This window comes from Juglans regia, chromosome 1 (genome assembly GCF_001411555.2).
Source record: "Juglans regia cultivar Chandler chromosome 1, Walnut 2.0, whole genome shotgun sequence".
NCBI classification, from domain to species: domain Eukaryota; kingdom Viridiplantae; phylum Streptophyta; class Magnoliopsida; order Fagales; family Juglandaceae; genus Juglans; species Juglans regia.
The window spans coordinates 40,201,543-40,215,624 of NC_049901.1; the positions used below are offsets into that span (position 1 = coordinate 40,201,543).

Below are 14,082 nucleotides of genomic sequence, written 5' to 3' on the forward strand. Positions count from 1 at the left end.
TGTTTGTACTACACGCACTCCAATCTTCAATTTTTTTTAAAAGAAAAATATAGTCCTAAATTCTAATAATACTATTTTTATCAATTTCAAAAAGCTAAAGCCTAAAGTGATTGGGTTTCTTGGGCATTTTGTGCGTTTTATTTATTTATTTATTTAAATTATATACCATAGGATGAGTGCAGGATTAGTTCAGTCACGCTTAAGCAATCGCCAAGTATTTAATTTCTTCTAAATCATTATTTTCTTGGGTTATGAATTCTAAAACTAGGCTTGAGTTGGTTACGAAGTTCGGAGAGGAAACGAAATATTATTATAATATTATTTTTTAATATTATTTTTATTTTAAAATTTAAAAATTAAATTATTTATTATATTTTATGTAGGAGTTTGAAAAATTTGTAATGATTTTATATGAGATAAGATAGTTTGGTTTTGTGTAACCAAACCAACTTATAAATTTGAATATTTCCAACTCTCATCGGCAAATTAGAACAGTGTTAGGTCTATATACAAATTTTATACAAGTAAGTTCACACACTGACGTGCTCAATGTAATACGTAAGATCTATTTTAGGGTAGAAAGGTTTTACAATCTAATGGATCACATTAAAATTTAAACTAGCCAATATGTAAACTTTCTTCGGTAAGATATTTGGCTAGACGAAGCACTTCTCATTGGTCATCATATTTATCGGCGTAATTATTTTTCTAGTAAATATATGTGTTTATGCATTTGTTTTATTGAAATTCCATTTATAAATTATGGATATATGCATTTTAAACATGAGTTAAGACGCATGGAGTCCTAAACTTAAGAGAAATTAATTTGTCTAAGGTCTCCTAAAGAACTCAAGGGTCAAAACTGTGTTGGAAATTGTTAGGAGTTTGAATGGCAGCCAACCAGGTAGTTGTTCTATTTGACTAGGGCTTTCTGAATAATTCAACACGCATATTTTGTAATTTTGTGTTCATCTAACTAAATAAACAATGAAACACCAAAAAAGATTATAGCCATAAACACATATCCTTGCTGCAATTAATAATTACTTACCAAATCTTTTTTTGTTTTTTTGTTTGTTTTTTTTTTTTTTTTTTTTTTTTTTTATAGGGAGTGGGGAATTCGAATCTGATTCTCCTGTTTTAAGACCAGACCTTATGTCATCTGGTCCAAAGGACCTTGGCGAAAATAAAAAAACATTACTTTTTTATACTATATGATGTTGTCTCATTGGATAGGAATTACAATGCTCTCATGGAAACATCCATATAAAAAGCACAACTTCTAATCGTGCACTTATAAGGACTCTCCTATGCTATTACAAACAAAGGATTTGTCAATTGAGTTATTGTTGAACCGATGGTGTTACACTAGTAACTGCCTCAAGAAACTCCGCAAAATTTTAAAAAAATATATATAGAGTAGTGTTACTCATCATCTTTTTTATAATCATCATTTCATCATTTTATGATGTAGTATTAAATTATTGCAAACTATTTGTTATGTTCGACTGTTAAACCAATCAGTTCATGCCACATCAAGAGATACTGAGAAGATGATAAATAGATTTTACTCCTAACTTTTCGCTAATATACAAGTTTATTATTTTAGCGAACTTAGTTTTCGATCTTCCTCTAGCACATCTCTTATTTGGGGAAAGAAAAAGGGACAAATTTATTTTTGGACACAAAAAAAAAAAAGCATGAATCTGGAATATACGTCTTCTCTTGCAAGACATCCCATTTTCTTTTACAGGGCAATACTCTTCTTTGCTTGAAGCTCAAATATCGCTTTTGCCAGCCTTGTTTGTTTTTTTTTTTTTTTTTATCTGCACACGTTGCTTGGAAGCAAAATACACGTTTAGGCCAAAAATGGCACAACCACAACCTCATTTCTTCCATCATTCCAATCATAAAGATATCAGAATCATCAAAATCAGCAAAAAAAAGACATGATATGACAGTTTCCTGGGCCAAGTGGAAAGCTTCTTCGTTCATCTCATTTCATATAAAGGACCCATGTCAAGCACTTGTCTCCCAAGTCTGATTAGCTTTTTGACCATATGATATTGACATGCAATAAAGATCACTCTGGGAGGCCAAGTGTTTATAAGCATTGATATTTTCTATGCATTAATATTGGCAAATGAGTTCTCTCTTACTTAAAGTTGGTGTATAAACACACTACTATGAATATATTACAATTATAAAAATCATCAAGTATTCCTTTTGATGATAGTAGAATAGTACCTCTTACTGCATCATATCAGACTTTTCCATCAAAAGTTGCCTTCACCAGGTTGGGGGATTAAGGGATACCTAAATATATTTAGGAAGCAATTGGAAAAGGTGGGTCTAGGTGTATGTTAAAATCATATTTGAGTTTGGGCATGCTTGTTTATTGAATACTAGTATTGCAGATATTGTAGAACTTGATGAGCCAGAACCAGAGCAAGAGCCATAGGTCTTCATTAGTTTTATCCTTTGTTTTGATTTTCCATTTAGTTTAGTTAGTTTTGAAACCTCCTATCATTACATAGAACAATTACATTCAAAACCAATACGCAGTTGAGAACCAAGAAGTACAACACTAAAATCAATCAGCTCTACTTGAGCAGAAGAGGAAGCAAAGCAAGAAAGAAAATGGTCACATTTGAGTTACATCCAGAGAATCCAGAGAATCAAACCACAGAGAATCGAATCAGGTGGTTTGATATACCTTACCTGGATGGGAGAAAATCCAGAGAATCAAACCACAGAGAATTAATATAACTGGAATAAGGTGAATGACATTCTCTCCAGATAACCCAGGATGGAGAGCAACATCTTTTTTGGTTGCATCAGAAATGGAATTGTACGTTGGCAAGTCATCGGAAGCTGCAGCTTTCAGAGGTGGGGAGCCTATGTCAGCAGGCAACAGGTTGACCAAAAACTCATCGGAAGCTCGAGACGTGCTCGATGACCTATACATTCTCGAGAAGAATAAGATGGAATCAAGCAGCTATGAAAGATAATGGAAGAAAAGCCAAGAGCTGCGAGATCTTATAGAAGGATCAAGTGGCAAAAAAGAAAACCCAGCAATGAAAAGAATAAAAGCCTGAAGTTAAGGCGATGCAACCTAACTTCCAGGGCCAAAAATGTCTGGAAGAGGTTGAGGGCGTGGTATAGGACTTTCCACGAGTTGACTATAGAGTAGTATATTATGTTCCGAAGAAGCTTTGGGTGTAAGTGGCATGCTTGCTTTGACAGTAGATTGTAAAAGGATTCGGCAGCTGTCTAAGCATGAATCCACCTTCCGTCCTAATCTCTTATTGCGATTTATTGCGTTTGGATAGTGAGGTATTCTCAAATATTCTGTGAATAATAATAAAAAAATAATAAAAAAATAACGATAGAATATTAAATAGTAATGAATAATAATAAAAATTAGATAAAAAATAACAATAAAATAATAAATAGTAGTGAGATATTCACCTTAATACCCAAACTAGGCTTTATGAAATTGGATGATCTTTTGCGGAGAAAGATAGACACAATATTAAATGATTGGTGTGGAGGAGTATGAGCTTTATGTTTAGAATTTTTCATATTAAATAGTCATATGGGATCCACTTTGCCCAACAGCTCTGTACAAATATTAGTAAATAATGTAGAACTCGCACTATGATTTATCTTTTAGACTTAAACCTCCAATTCGATTAGGCAATTGAAGGAATCTTTATTCCATTGCAAAAAGCAGAATAGAAATTGGGGCCAAGGACGGGGGCTATGGGGCTACCTACAATTCATATTATTCTTGACTCTTGAGATCACTGAGCATCAAATGGACAAACCATCCAACCCCATATGGCTGTGCCATCACATCGAGCCAAATAGTTTAGGTGCATATATAATATCAAAATAGACAAGCCAAGAACGTGCTCATACTCTACTCATAAAGTATTGGACTTGTCAAGTTGCAGCTCTCGAGTCATTTTCAGCTCTAGAATCATAAACAAGATTGCAAGTTGCAACTGGATATGTATTTACCCTTCTGTTTTCAATGTTAAATCCTTTTTTGCTTTGGAAACACTAGTAATTCTTACAGTCACAAGAACTTGTAAGCCTGAATCATGGAAGACAGGACCACAAGTTCTCTATCAATCCAGTAAGATAATTTCTTCTAATCATAATACTAGACAGTTGCAATAACGCTTTTCCCTTTTTGCTATGAACATTTGTATACACCAAAAACACAAAAAGATAACGGGCTTTTAGTATAATGCCGTAGAGACAAAATCCTGGTGAAGTTGAAACATGAATTGTCACTTGTCATTTCGAATCAATTAGAACCAAAAAAAAAAAAACCAACCCGGGCCAAAAATGGCTGCAAAACTCCTAAAGGAACCCAGAGACATGATTTCTATAATTAGCCAAATCTGAGCATCCAGTCGGCAGTCAAACATATTGGACACGTTCATTGCATCCAAGAATTAGAATGTAGCAAAATATTGTAGTAACGGGACTACAGACTTCTTCCCAGTAATTCTCACAACCGCATCTGCAGACAAACATATCTAGATGGTCATTTGCCAATGAACAAATTATAGGCAGGAAATTACATTATAATTGCCCAACACATTAGAAAATTTGAACCCCAAGCTCATGTAGACAGGTCTAGAAGCACCCAACATTATTCAACTATAATGCTTACAACCATCAGAATCAGTTGTTGAATTCAAGATGGGCAACTATTGTTAATATTTAATTGTAGTGCCATATGGTGAAAATTTCAGAGAGAAAAGAAAGATAAAATCACGTTGTACTGGATCATAGGTATTGACAATTTTTCTAGTGAGATTCCTAAAGTTGGGTTATTCTTAAACTGGATTACTTAACATTGTTTACCAGAATATTTACCAGGTTAAGCATGTTAAGCAGTTATTGGGGAGGGGTCACTCTTGGACATGTGGCCCCAACTCTTTCTTAAAAAAATGAAGAAGAAGAAGAAGCATGTTAAGCAGTTTTCTAACAAATCGACTACCAGATCCAATTGCATGCATGAACTTCTTCATGCATCTGAAGGATGCTTATTATGGCTGGAAGAACCAGGACAATCTGGGGTCAAGGCAATATAAGCATATTGTGTCACAATCGATGTTACATCCAGGATGCATAGATGTACCTGTGTTGATGTTAGATCAAAACTATGTGATCTATCTTCATTCTCACTCAATGTAGAATGTCTTATTGAAAGGTGGAAGCAGCTTGCCAGTATGCTGCTTGATCTCACAACTGAGCTCAACCTCCAGAAGTCTATGATTTTCCTTGGAGCGTTTCATTAAGAAAGAAACATTTAAGTCATCCCCTCCACAGACTCGAATTGAAGGATGCATGAGGAAAACCTGCCCAATAATCAAGAAGATAGACTAGATTAATGGGTAATTTACTAAAGATGCGTGCAATTTACAAAAGACAAAATAAGAATCATAATAGTACGAGTAATGAATGAAATGGACAGGCCCGACAATAAGTACTCCAATATAAGTAAAACTTCATGGCAAATAGATAACACAATACAGATGGAAGTTTTTAATGACCATTCCAATGGACCTAATAATATCATTATGAAACTTAAAAATGCCTTCCTCCACCATTTTGGCAAAAGTTATTGTATTGAATGGAAATAATCTAAATGATTTTCTTTTAGCATTTCATAGCTCCTAGTCCCCAGCTTGTATTTAGGTGTTTCTGCTTGTATACTCCCTGTGTATTTGGGCTATGCCTATTTACTTGCCTTAATAAAATCTCTTATTACTTATAAAAAAAAAAAGAGAAATAAGTCAACCCCAAAACCCCAACTTTGAGTAGTCTGCATTAAAAAACAATGACAGGAAGACAATAAACCCAAGACAGCAGGACAGTGGACAATTTCACTCTCAATACATTTTTTACCAATCCAAAGATTAAGCAATTTACTGAATAGCCTACTAACTGACAAAAAATATGATCCCAAAATAAGCACAATGGCAATCACAAAACAGACCGTGCAGAGAATCGCCTATTGAAGATTTGTAAAGATGCACACAGCATTTTTCCAAATCTTCCTAACAGAACACCGAAGTTCATTATTATTATCATATACTCTCAAGGGAATCAAAATTAAAAGGCAGATATTTTTGTTTGTGATGGAATAGACCTGTTGGCCCCAATGTGTCCCATTATCAATGCTAGGAGCAGTTGTCAACTCAATTTCTTGCTGAGCTGGGTCCTCCGTTCTTCCCTAATGCAACAGGAAAACAAATATTTTTATATTATATTAGCATTCAGATGCTTTAGAGTCCTAGCATGTCATAACCAAAAGGGACATTGAAGGTCAACTCACTCGAAAATGAACATCGAACCATCCCCCAAACCCACAGAGCCTTGTGTCTTCCAGAATTATTGAAGATGACAAGTTTGATCTGACTTCAAGGATGTCATTCACGGTCACAGTCAAACAATCAATCTCCTTTACTACAGCAGCTGTCCCTATAACTTGATGTGGATGAAGATTGTTCCACAATGCCGTCTACAAAAGTAATGTGGCATACATTTGAAGATGCAGGACACCCATGAAGAAGCATATCCATATAGACAAGCATGCAAAGCAATGATTGCTTAGATGCCTTGCCGAATCCCCAAGGATTGCCATATCTCTTGGGCGTAGGAGCAATAGAAGAGGTTCAATTACAAGTTTATTCACATTTCACAATTATTCAACACCAGAAGATGTGAGAAAAGAATCACTCATCGATTTGGACTAAAACAGAATAAACATTAAGGTTGTGTTTGGATGTTGAAGTGAGTTGAGTTGAGTTGAGTTGAGATGATAAAATATTGTTAGAATATTATTTTTTAATATTATTATTATTTTGGGATTTGAAAAAATTGAATTGTTTATTATATTTTATGTTGAGATTTGAAAAAGTTGTAATGATGAGTTGAGATGAGTTGAGAGGATTTTTGAAACCAAACGAAGCCTAAATTGACACCAAGAATAGAGAACTAACCTGAAGATAGTATTTCCTCTGCTCCTCAGAAAAAGGCTTTGTAAGAACACTCATGTCGACACCATAGTTAGTTTTTGTTTCATTTGTAAAATTATACCAATCTTCCATAGTTTCCCGATAGTCGCTCACTTTCTGATCTACCAATCCAGACCTGATAGGAGCCACCCACATCCGGGCATGACTAGGATACCTATGAAAACAAAGTTTCCAGGGTCATGTCTCCATATGTCACTTTGAACCATCCAATGCATTTTTTAGATAATTAACAATATCAAAGCACTCCCAACAACCTCAATTCAAATCGTCTTCTTTGATTAGAAATTTATCCAGTACAGAAATCTCTGGCGCAACACTTCATTCATTCCATTTTCAATCCTAGTTATTTTAGAACCATTTTTAAGACAGCATACAAGTTATGCCAAAAGCACTAAATTTTATTTTATATCTGTAAAAAAAATTTATTGATAGAAATAAAGCATAATTCATAGATATAACTAAAGGGCAAGCAGACAGTAAAGTAAGAGATCGGCATATAACACAGTCCAACAGGACTACACTACTATTACCAATAAATCTTACCGCGAATGGCTCTATGGCCTCATGGCAATAATCTACAAAAATAGTTATGAGTATTTTGTACATCAACAATAAATGGCTTGGTTTAATACAGAAATTCCACAAACTCTGAGGACAAAAGAACACTTTTTTTTTTTATTGGCACCGGATGTCCAGGAATAGCGTCCCAATTAATCCCGGGGTGCACAGGCCCTAGGTAAGGAGTTTCCCGCAAGTGCACCTCGGGTAATTCTAGGAGAAAATCCCCTAGTCCAATGCCCTTAGGGATTGTTTTCACCCAAGGGGATTTGAACCTTAGACCTAGGGGGAGCATACCCCCAAGTCCAAGGCCTTTACCACTTGAGCCAACCCCTAGGGGTTGAGGACAGAAGAACACATGTCAACGTACAATCACCACAGCATATGTGTGAACTTAATGTAATCTGAGATCATTGGGATGTACAATCTCTTTTTTTTCCAGAAAACCTTCTCACTTTCAGAGTGCAAGTCTCACAAGCTTATCATGAAAGCATGAGTACCTAAATACAGACACCTGTGTTTGAATAGCTGGTGACTTAAAATCCATCGGTAGGGAGCATTTTTTTAAAAGAGGGTAAGGCACGTCATTAAGCAAAAGAACCATCATGTTAAGTGTGGTGGCAGCTGTAGTAGCAGTTAGTATGACACAAAAAAGTCAAGAAAGGGACAGCTGCAAGGTTTGAACCAAGTAAGAAAAAAATCAGAATGCGTAAATGAGTTGCAACACTTCTTTTACAACTAAATGAATTGCGATGCTTACATGACTCCCGTTGGCTTCAGCCAGCGATCACGTGCACATATCACCGAATCAAACATAGATTCACGCAGAAGAAAGTATCCCATCCACTCCGAGATAATCACATCAACTGCATAACAAACAATATCAGAATTTGTACCGATGGCATATAAGACTAAAAGGGGTAGACCCATTTTGAATTTAAAGGGGAACTAATTACTTTTTTTGATCGGTAAAGGGGAACTAATTACTTAATAATACTAACCTTTCTCAGGCAGAGTGACTTCCTCCATGGAACCCTCAATCACTTGAACGACATCTTCCAAGTTATTTGCTTTTACAAGTACACGTGCGTGCTCTGACATTTTAGTTGCTTCGACTGCATAGACCTTCCTTGCACCTGCTTGTGCCGACCAAATAGCCAGAATACCACTGCCAGTTCCCACATCCAACACAGTCTTCTCCACAAATCCACCAAATTAATCAGAAATATATCCCAAATGCAACGACATGCGACAATTAGAAGTAATACTTCAAAAAAAAAAACCAGTACTCCCGAGAATTGCCAAGAATCCAAACTTCCTTTTTTTTTCCTTTTATAGTTATGATTCCCACGGGTTCTGTTATAAAACAATAAAAGGGAGCGCACACATTTACAAATGAAGCCCATCTATTTAAGAGTTGAGCTTTATGCACAGTGGAAGTGGAATTGCAGGGCAAATGATTGCATTCAACATAAGAACGGATGAAACGCTATTGAATATCAATTGTAACTAAGTTTTCAACAAAAGCCTTGAGTTTGAGAACGACAAGCTTTAACCCTCAGTTTCCCCCCAAAAAACAGAAGAAAACAGCAATGCTACTCGTCTTGTGTTTGCAGTAGTCTTCCCAAATCAAGACCGCAAAACCTATACGAATACTTGTCCAGCCAAACTCAACTAAGCAAAGCTTCAATCTTTCTCTGACTCCAACCCAATTTTCCCAAACAAAAACATACAAATCAAACAAGCTCACATGGAGATAGGGAGAAAGAGATACCTTTCCTTGGAAATGATGCTTGTTCTGGAAGATGGAGTTGAAGTAAGCGTCCATACGGACTCGGTCAGAGAGCATCTCCTTCTGGTGGTAGAGAAAGGCGTAGGTGCAGAAATACTGGGCGAAATCCACGCCCTTGTCCACCGAAGTGGCGCTACGGTCCCCACCCACGACGCCGTTTTGGTAGCTCCCCATGTCCGACACTCACACTACCTTCTCCTTCACAGAGAGAGAGAGAGAGAGGGAAAGAGAGTTGTTTGTTAGGGCAACGTTCGCTATAGGCTATAGCCTATGCTGCCTTTGGGTCGCGGTCTTTGCTTGTAAAAGCATGCCACGTCATACAGCACCACGTCGGCGGAACCCACATGAGCGATTAGGCTGCGTGGGGTTTTCAAATTCAGTTTAACAAAATTTAGTTTTAAATTAAATCTAATATTTAAATATTTAATTTTTAAATTATTAAAATCATCCCAATTCAAAATCTTTTTATATGTATAATCAACAAGTTTTTTTAACTTAAAATATCTTTATAGATAAGATTCGTAACCTTTTTCAATTTCTTATAAAAAGTATTAAATTCATCTTAATATCTAAACACACTTTAAACTTAGTTTAGATAGTCTTACATAACTCTCTCCACTATTCAATTCATTATTATTCATAAAGAACTCAATTCAGTTGAGTTTAGCTTAACATTCAAACGCAGCCTAAGGCCCCGTTTTGTTGATGGAATCAATTGAGATCAACTCATTTCAGTCTAATTTTAAACTGAGTCTAACATTCAAACATTTAACTCTCAAATTACTAAATTCATCTCAATTCAAAACTACTTTATATGTGAAACTCATAACTTTTTTCAATTCAATAATTATTTACACGCGGGATCCCAATCTTTTTCAACTTCTCATAACTATATCAAAATTCATTTTAACATTCAAACAATTTCGTTTAGTTTTTAAATCCATCTCAACTTATCATTACAACTTTTTTAAATTTCAATACAAAATATAATAAACAATTTAACTTTTTCAACATCTAAATGTAATTTAAATATTATTTTTGAGTAATGATACAGTGTGCAAGTAACAATTATTTTTAAAAAAATGAGATTTATTATTAAAATTATTATTTTTTATATAAACTCATTTTTATTTTTATTTTTTTAAATAATTATGCACACTCATAATTACACTATCATATTCCTAAAAAATTGTAATGTTTGATTCTCGCTTCGGAAAACAACTCGTCTATTGTGAGAAAAAATAAATTTTTAATGTGTTTTAGATTTATTTATTTATTTAAAAAAAAAATGTGTACAAATATGCCTCACCCTAAATATTGATGGAGTTGAAGTAAGCGTCCATGCGGACTCGGTCAGAGAGCATCTCCTTCTGGTGGTAGAGAAAGGCGTAGGTGCAGTAATACTCGGCGAAATCCACACCCTTGTCCACCGCAGTGGCGCTACGGTCCCCACGCACGACGCCGTTTTGGTAGCTCCCCGTGTCCGACACTGACACTACCTTCTCCTTCGCACAGAGACAGAGAGAGAGAGAGAGAGAGAGAGAGTTGTTTGTTAGGGCAACCGGCAACGTTCGCTATAGCCTATACTGCCTTTGGGTCGCGGTCTTTGCTTGTAAAAGCATGCCACGTCATACGGAACCATGTCGGCGGAACCCACATGAGAGAGAGTAGGATATCATTTTATTTAATTATTATAATTTTTTAAAATTTTAATATAAAATATAATAATAATTTAATTTTATAAATTTTAAATAATAATAATTTTAAAAAATAATATTCTAATAATATTCTATTTAATTTTTAACTCTCATCTCATCTCAACTCAATTTAATATCTAAACGTAATTAAATATTATTTTTGAATAATAATATAGTGCACAAGTATCAATTATTTAAAAAAAAATTAGATTTATTATTAAAAAATTATTATTTTTATGTAAATCTCATATTTATTATTTTTTAAAGTAATTACGCGATACTTACACACTCACAATTACAACTATCATATTTCTAAAAAATTATAATATTTGATCCTCCCTTCGGAAAACAACTCGTCTATTGTGAGAAAAAAATAAATTTTTGATGTTAGATTTATTTATTTAAAAAAAAAATGTGTACAATTTATAAGCTTAAATTGTACATATCATTTTTCTATAAATAGTTTTCATCTCAATTCACAATTGTGTGACATAGTATAGGCCAATTCAAGAACTTTTGGAAAATTTGGCACAGCCCTCGTTATAATGTTTTTAGCTTTGGCCCATGATTCTTGCTAAATAAATTCCATAGCTACATAGGATATCATATTCTTTTAAAGTTTTTTAGAGTTGATATAACCCAATTATAATGCATTTAAAAACTTTAAAAAAAATTCTAATTAAGTAAAGAGATTAATTGTGATACACATTCTAATAAGTGATAAGAATATGTAGTATATGAGATTCCGCATTATTTGAAAATCAGAAATTTTTGCTTAGTATAATGTTATAATAGAACTCCAATTATATTATTGATTGGTCCTTTTGGAGTATAGAACTAGATGTGACTTGGGCCTCTTTTTTAACGTTATAAATTATATCAAAGCTTTTTCCAACCAGAAATGTGATATTTCACAAAAGAAGATTTACAAACTAAATATTTCATCTATAGAGATATTTCACAAAAGAAGATTTACAAACTAACATAATTTAATGTGATATGTGTAATACTAATACCCCGTTTTCCCAAGATTAAGAATAAGGTTATCTATAGAAATCTCGGGAACCAGAGTGCTACTAACCTTGAATTAAAAGTTTTTCTTCTTAATGAAGTGTCAGATAACAAATATATCATAAATAAATAAAGAAAATTTGTATTAAAATACTTCAAATCCAAAATAGAGTCTGCATAAGCATCTATTAAAATTAACTAGGTCTCATGTACTTCATAAGAATAACTTAAAATCATAAAATTGAGCATATCATAAACTATCTAGGCCTTTGCCTCGTCTCCTTAGGCCAAGTCCCGTTTTGCAGTTTCATCCTCATAAAGAACATCATCTAGTTGGTTAAAACATAAAAACATACAAAAATTAGTCAAATACTTATTAAGTAATACATCATACAGTAAAAACATTAGGGTTCCTTAGAAAACATGCATATTAATAGCCACTACGTAAATAACATGAACATGAATTAGATTTGTGCATGAAATGCCTTAACTTGTCTTTCACTTGTCATAGACTGGTACCATTGTTGACCCCCATGAGTTAGGGTTAGTGAATCTTAAGATCTTGATTTTCCCCGTGCCCGCAGGTTGTGAAATTCATACATAAGAAAGACACACAGGGTGCACAACTAGCATGTACAACACCCGACAATGTAGTATACCCTTAAACATATTATATCTGTTTCATATTATAATATAGGTCATTATGTATCTTAACAGTCATACTTCATCATAATCATAAATCCATTTTTTTGTCATATCATAGTCATATATTTCAAATGAAATCATGTCTTATCGTATCATAGATTTCAAATGTAATTGTAATTTTTCATAAAATGCATGTTGTGATACATGTTTTTCCACATAAAATCATGATTTTTCATAAATATTTTGATGCATAACTCCCATATAAAACCATAAATTTTCATAAAATATCTTGATACATGTGTCATGCAACTAATATGAAACTTCTGCATAAATATATTATGGTAGTAAAAAATCATTTCCTTTTTATTATTTCAAGAATTAGTTACAAAGAACATGAACAATAAGAAATCGAAGTAATTTACGTGCCTATTTTATAGGTAATCAACTCCACCTAGAAAATATCATATTAACGCTACGAGATAAGTAGCATAATCATATCTTTACTTATATGTACGATAAACGACATATATTTCCTAAAGTCTAAAATCCTCGCAATCCTGAAATCACATTTAACTCAATAATATTGATGTGAAAAACCTAGTACTTGGAATCCAACTTCGATTGCTAATTCCAAACCGTGACTGTAAGTGGCTAAAGAACCGGGGCATATATGTAATCTAACTTATAGAGTTGTAAGCTTTACATGTACATGTCTAAAGTTGCATTTAGATAGTGAAGTGATATTAGATATTTTGTGAATAATAGTGAAAAAGTAATGATAAAATAGTAAAAAATAGATGAAAAGTAATGATAAAATAATAAATAGTAGTGGAGTATTATCAGAAGACTCAACTATCCAAACAGAGCCTAAAACTTTCACTTTAGGGACCAATGCATGGACTAGATGACTTAAATCTAAAATCGAAGAGAGATTATAGAGAGAGTCCTCACGTATGATGCAACGTGTGGGTGGAGGATCTGAACATGGTATCGACGGCAATTGTTAGTGCGACGTGGAAGGTTGGCTGTTGAGACTGCCTTGTTTTTTGATAGCTAAAATAGGGGATGTTCGTGCATGGGTTGGGGGCTGGTTGTGGTCTTGGCATGATAAATGTGGGATGTATGGCTTGCAGTTTACTTTGAGAGACCACGGGGGGGCTTGTTGGTTGTTCCTATGGTGGTGCACCGTGGTTTAAGCGGTGCTCAACTAGGTGGTAGATGCTCAAGATGGTGGCATTCGGTGCAGACTCTCGTAATGACCTGGAGGTGCTCTGTTTTGAGGGGGGAAAATAGGGCTTAATCGAAAATTATCTAT

At 34.1% G+C, this 14,082-nt stretch overlaps 1 protein-coding gene across 1 annotated transcript; it reads right to left on the reverse strand.

Annotated features, from left to right (window-relative positions):
- Window positions 1-4,179: 4,179 nt before the first annotated feature.
- On the reverse strand, window positions 4,180-9,668 carry LOC109006274 (protein arginine N-methyltransferase PRMT10-like). Its single transcript, XM_018985500.2, has 8 exons — window positions 9,397-9,668; window positions 8,624-8,816; window positions 8,383-8,488; window positions 7,029-7,218; window positions 6,362-6,547; window positions 6,176-6,259; window positions 5,162-5,381; window positions 4,180-4,537 (listed from the first exon to the last, which is right to left on the reverse strand). Exons 1-7 carry the CDS (start codon window positions 9,586-9,588, stop codon window positions 5,205-5,207), a joined length of 1,128 nt encoding a protein of 375 aa, XP_018841045.1. The 5' UTR covers window positions 9,589-9,668; the 3' UTR covers window positions 4,180-4,537; window positions 5,162-5,204.
- Window positions 9,669-14,082: the final 4,414 nt, after the last annotated feature.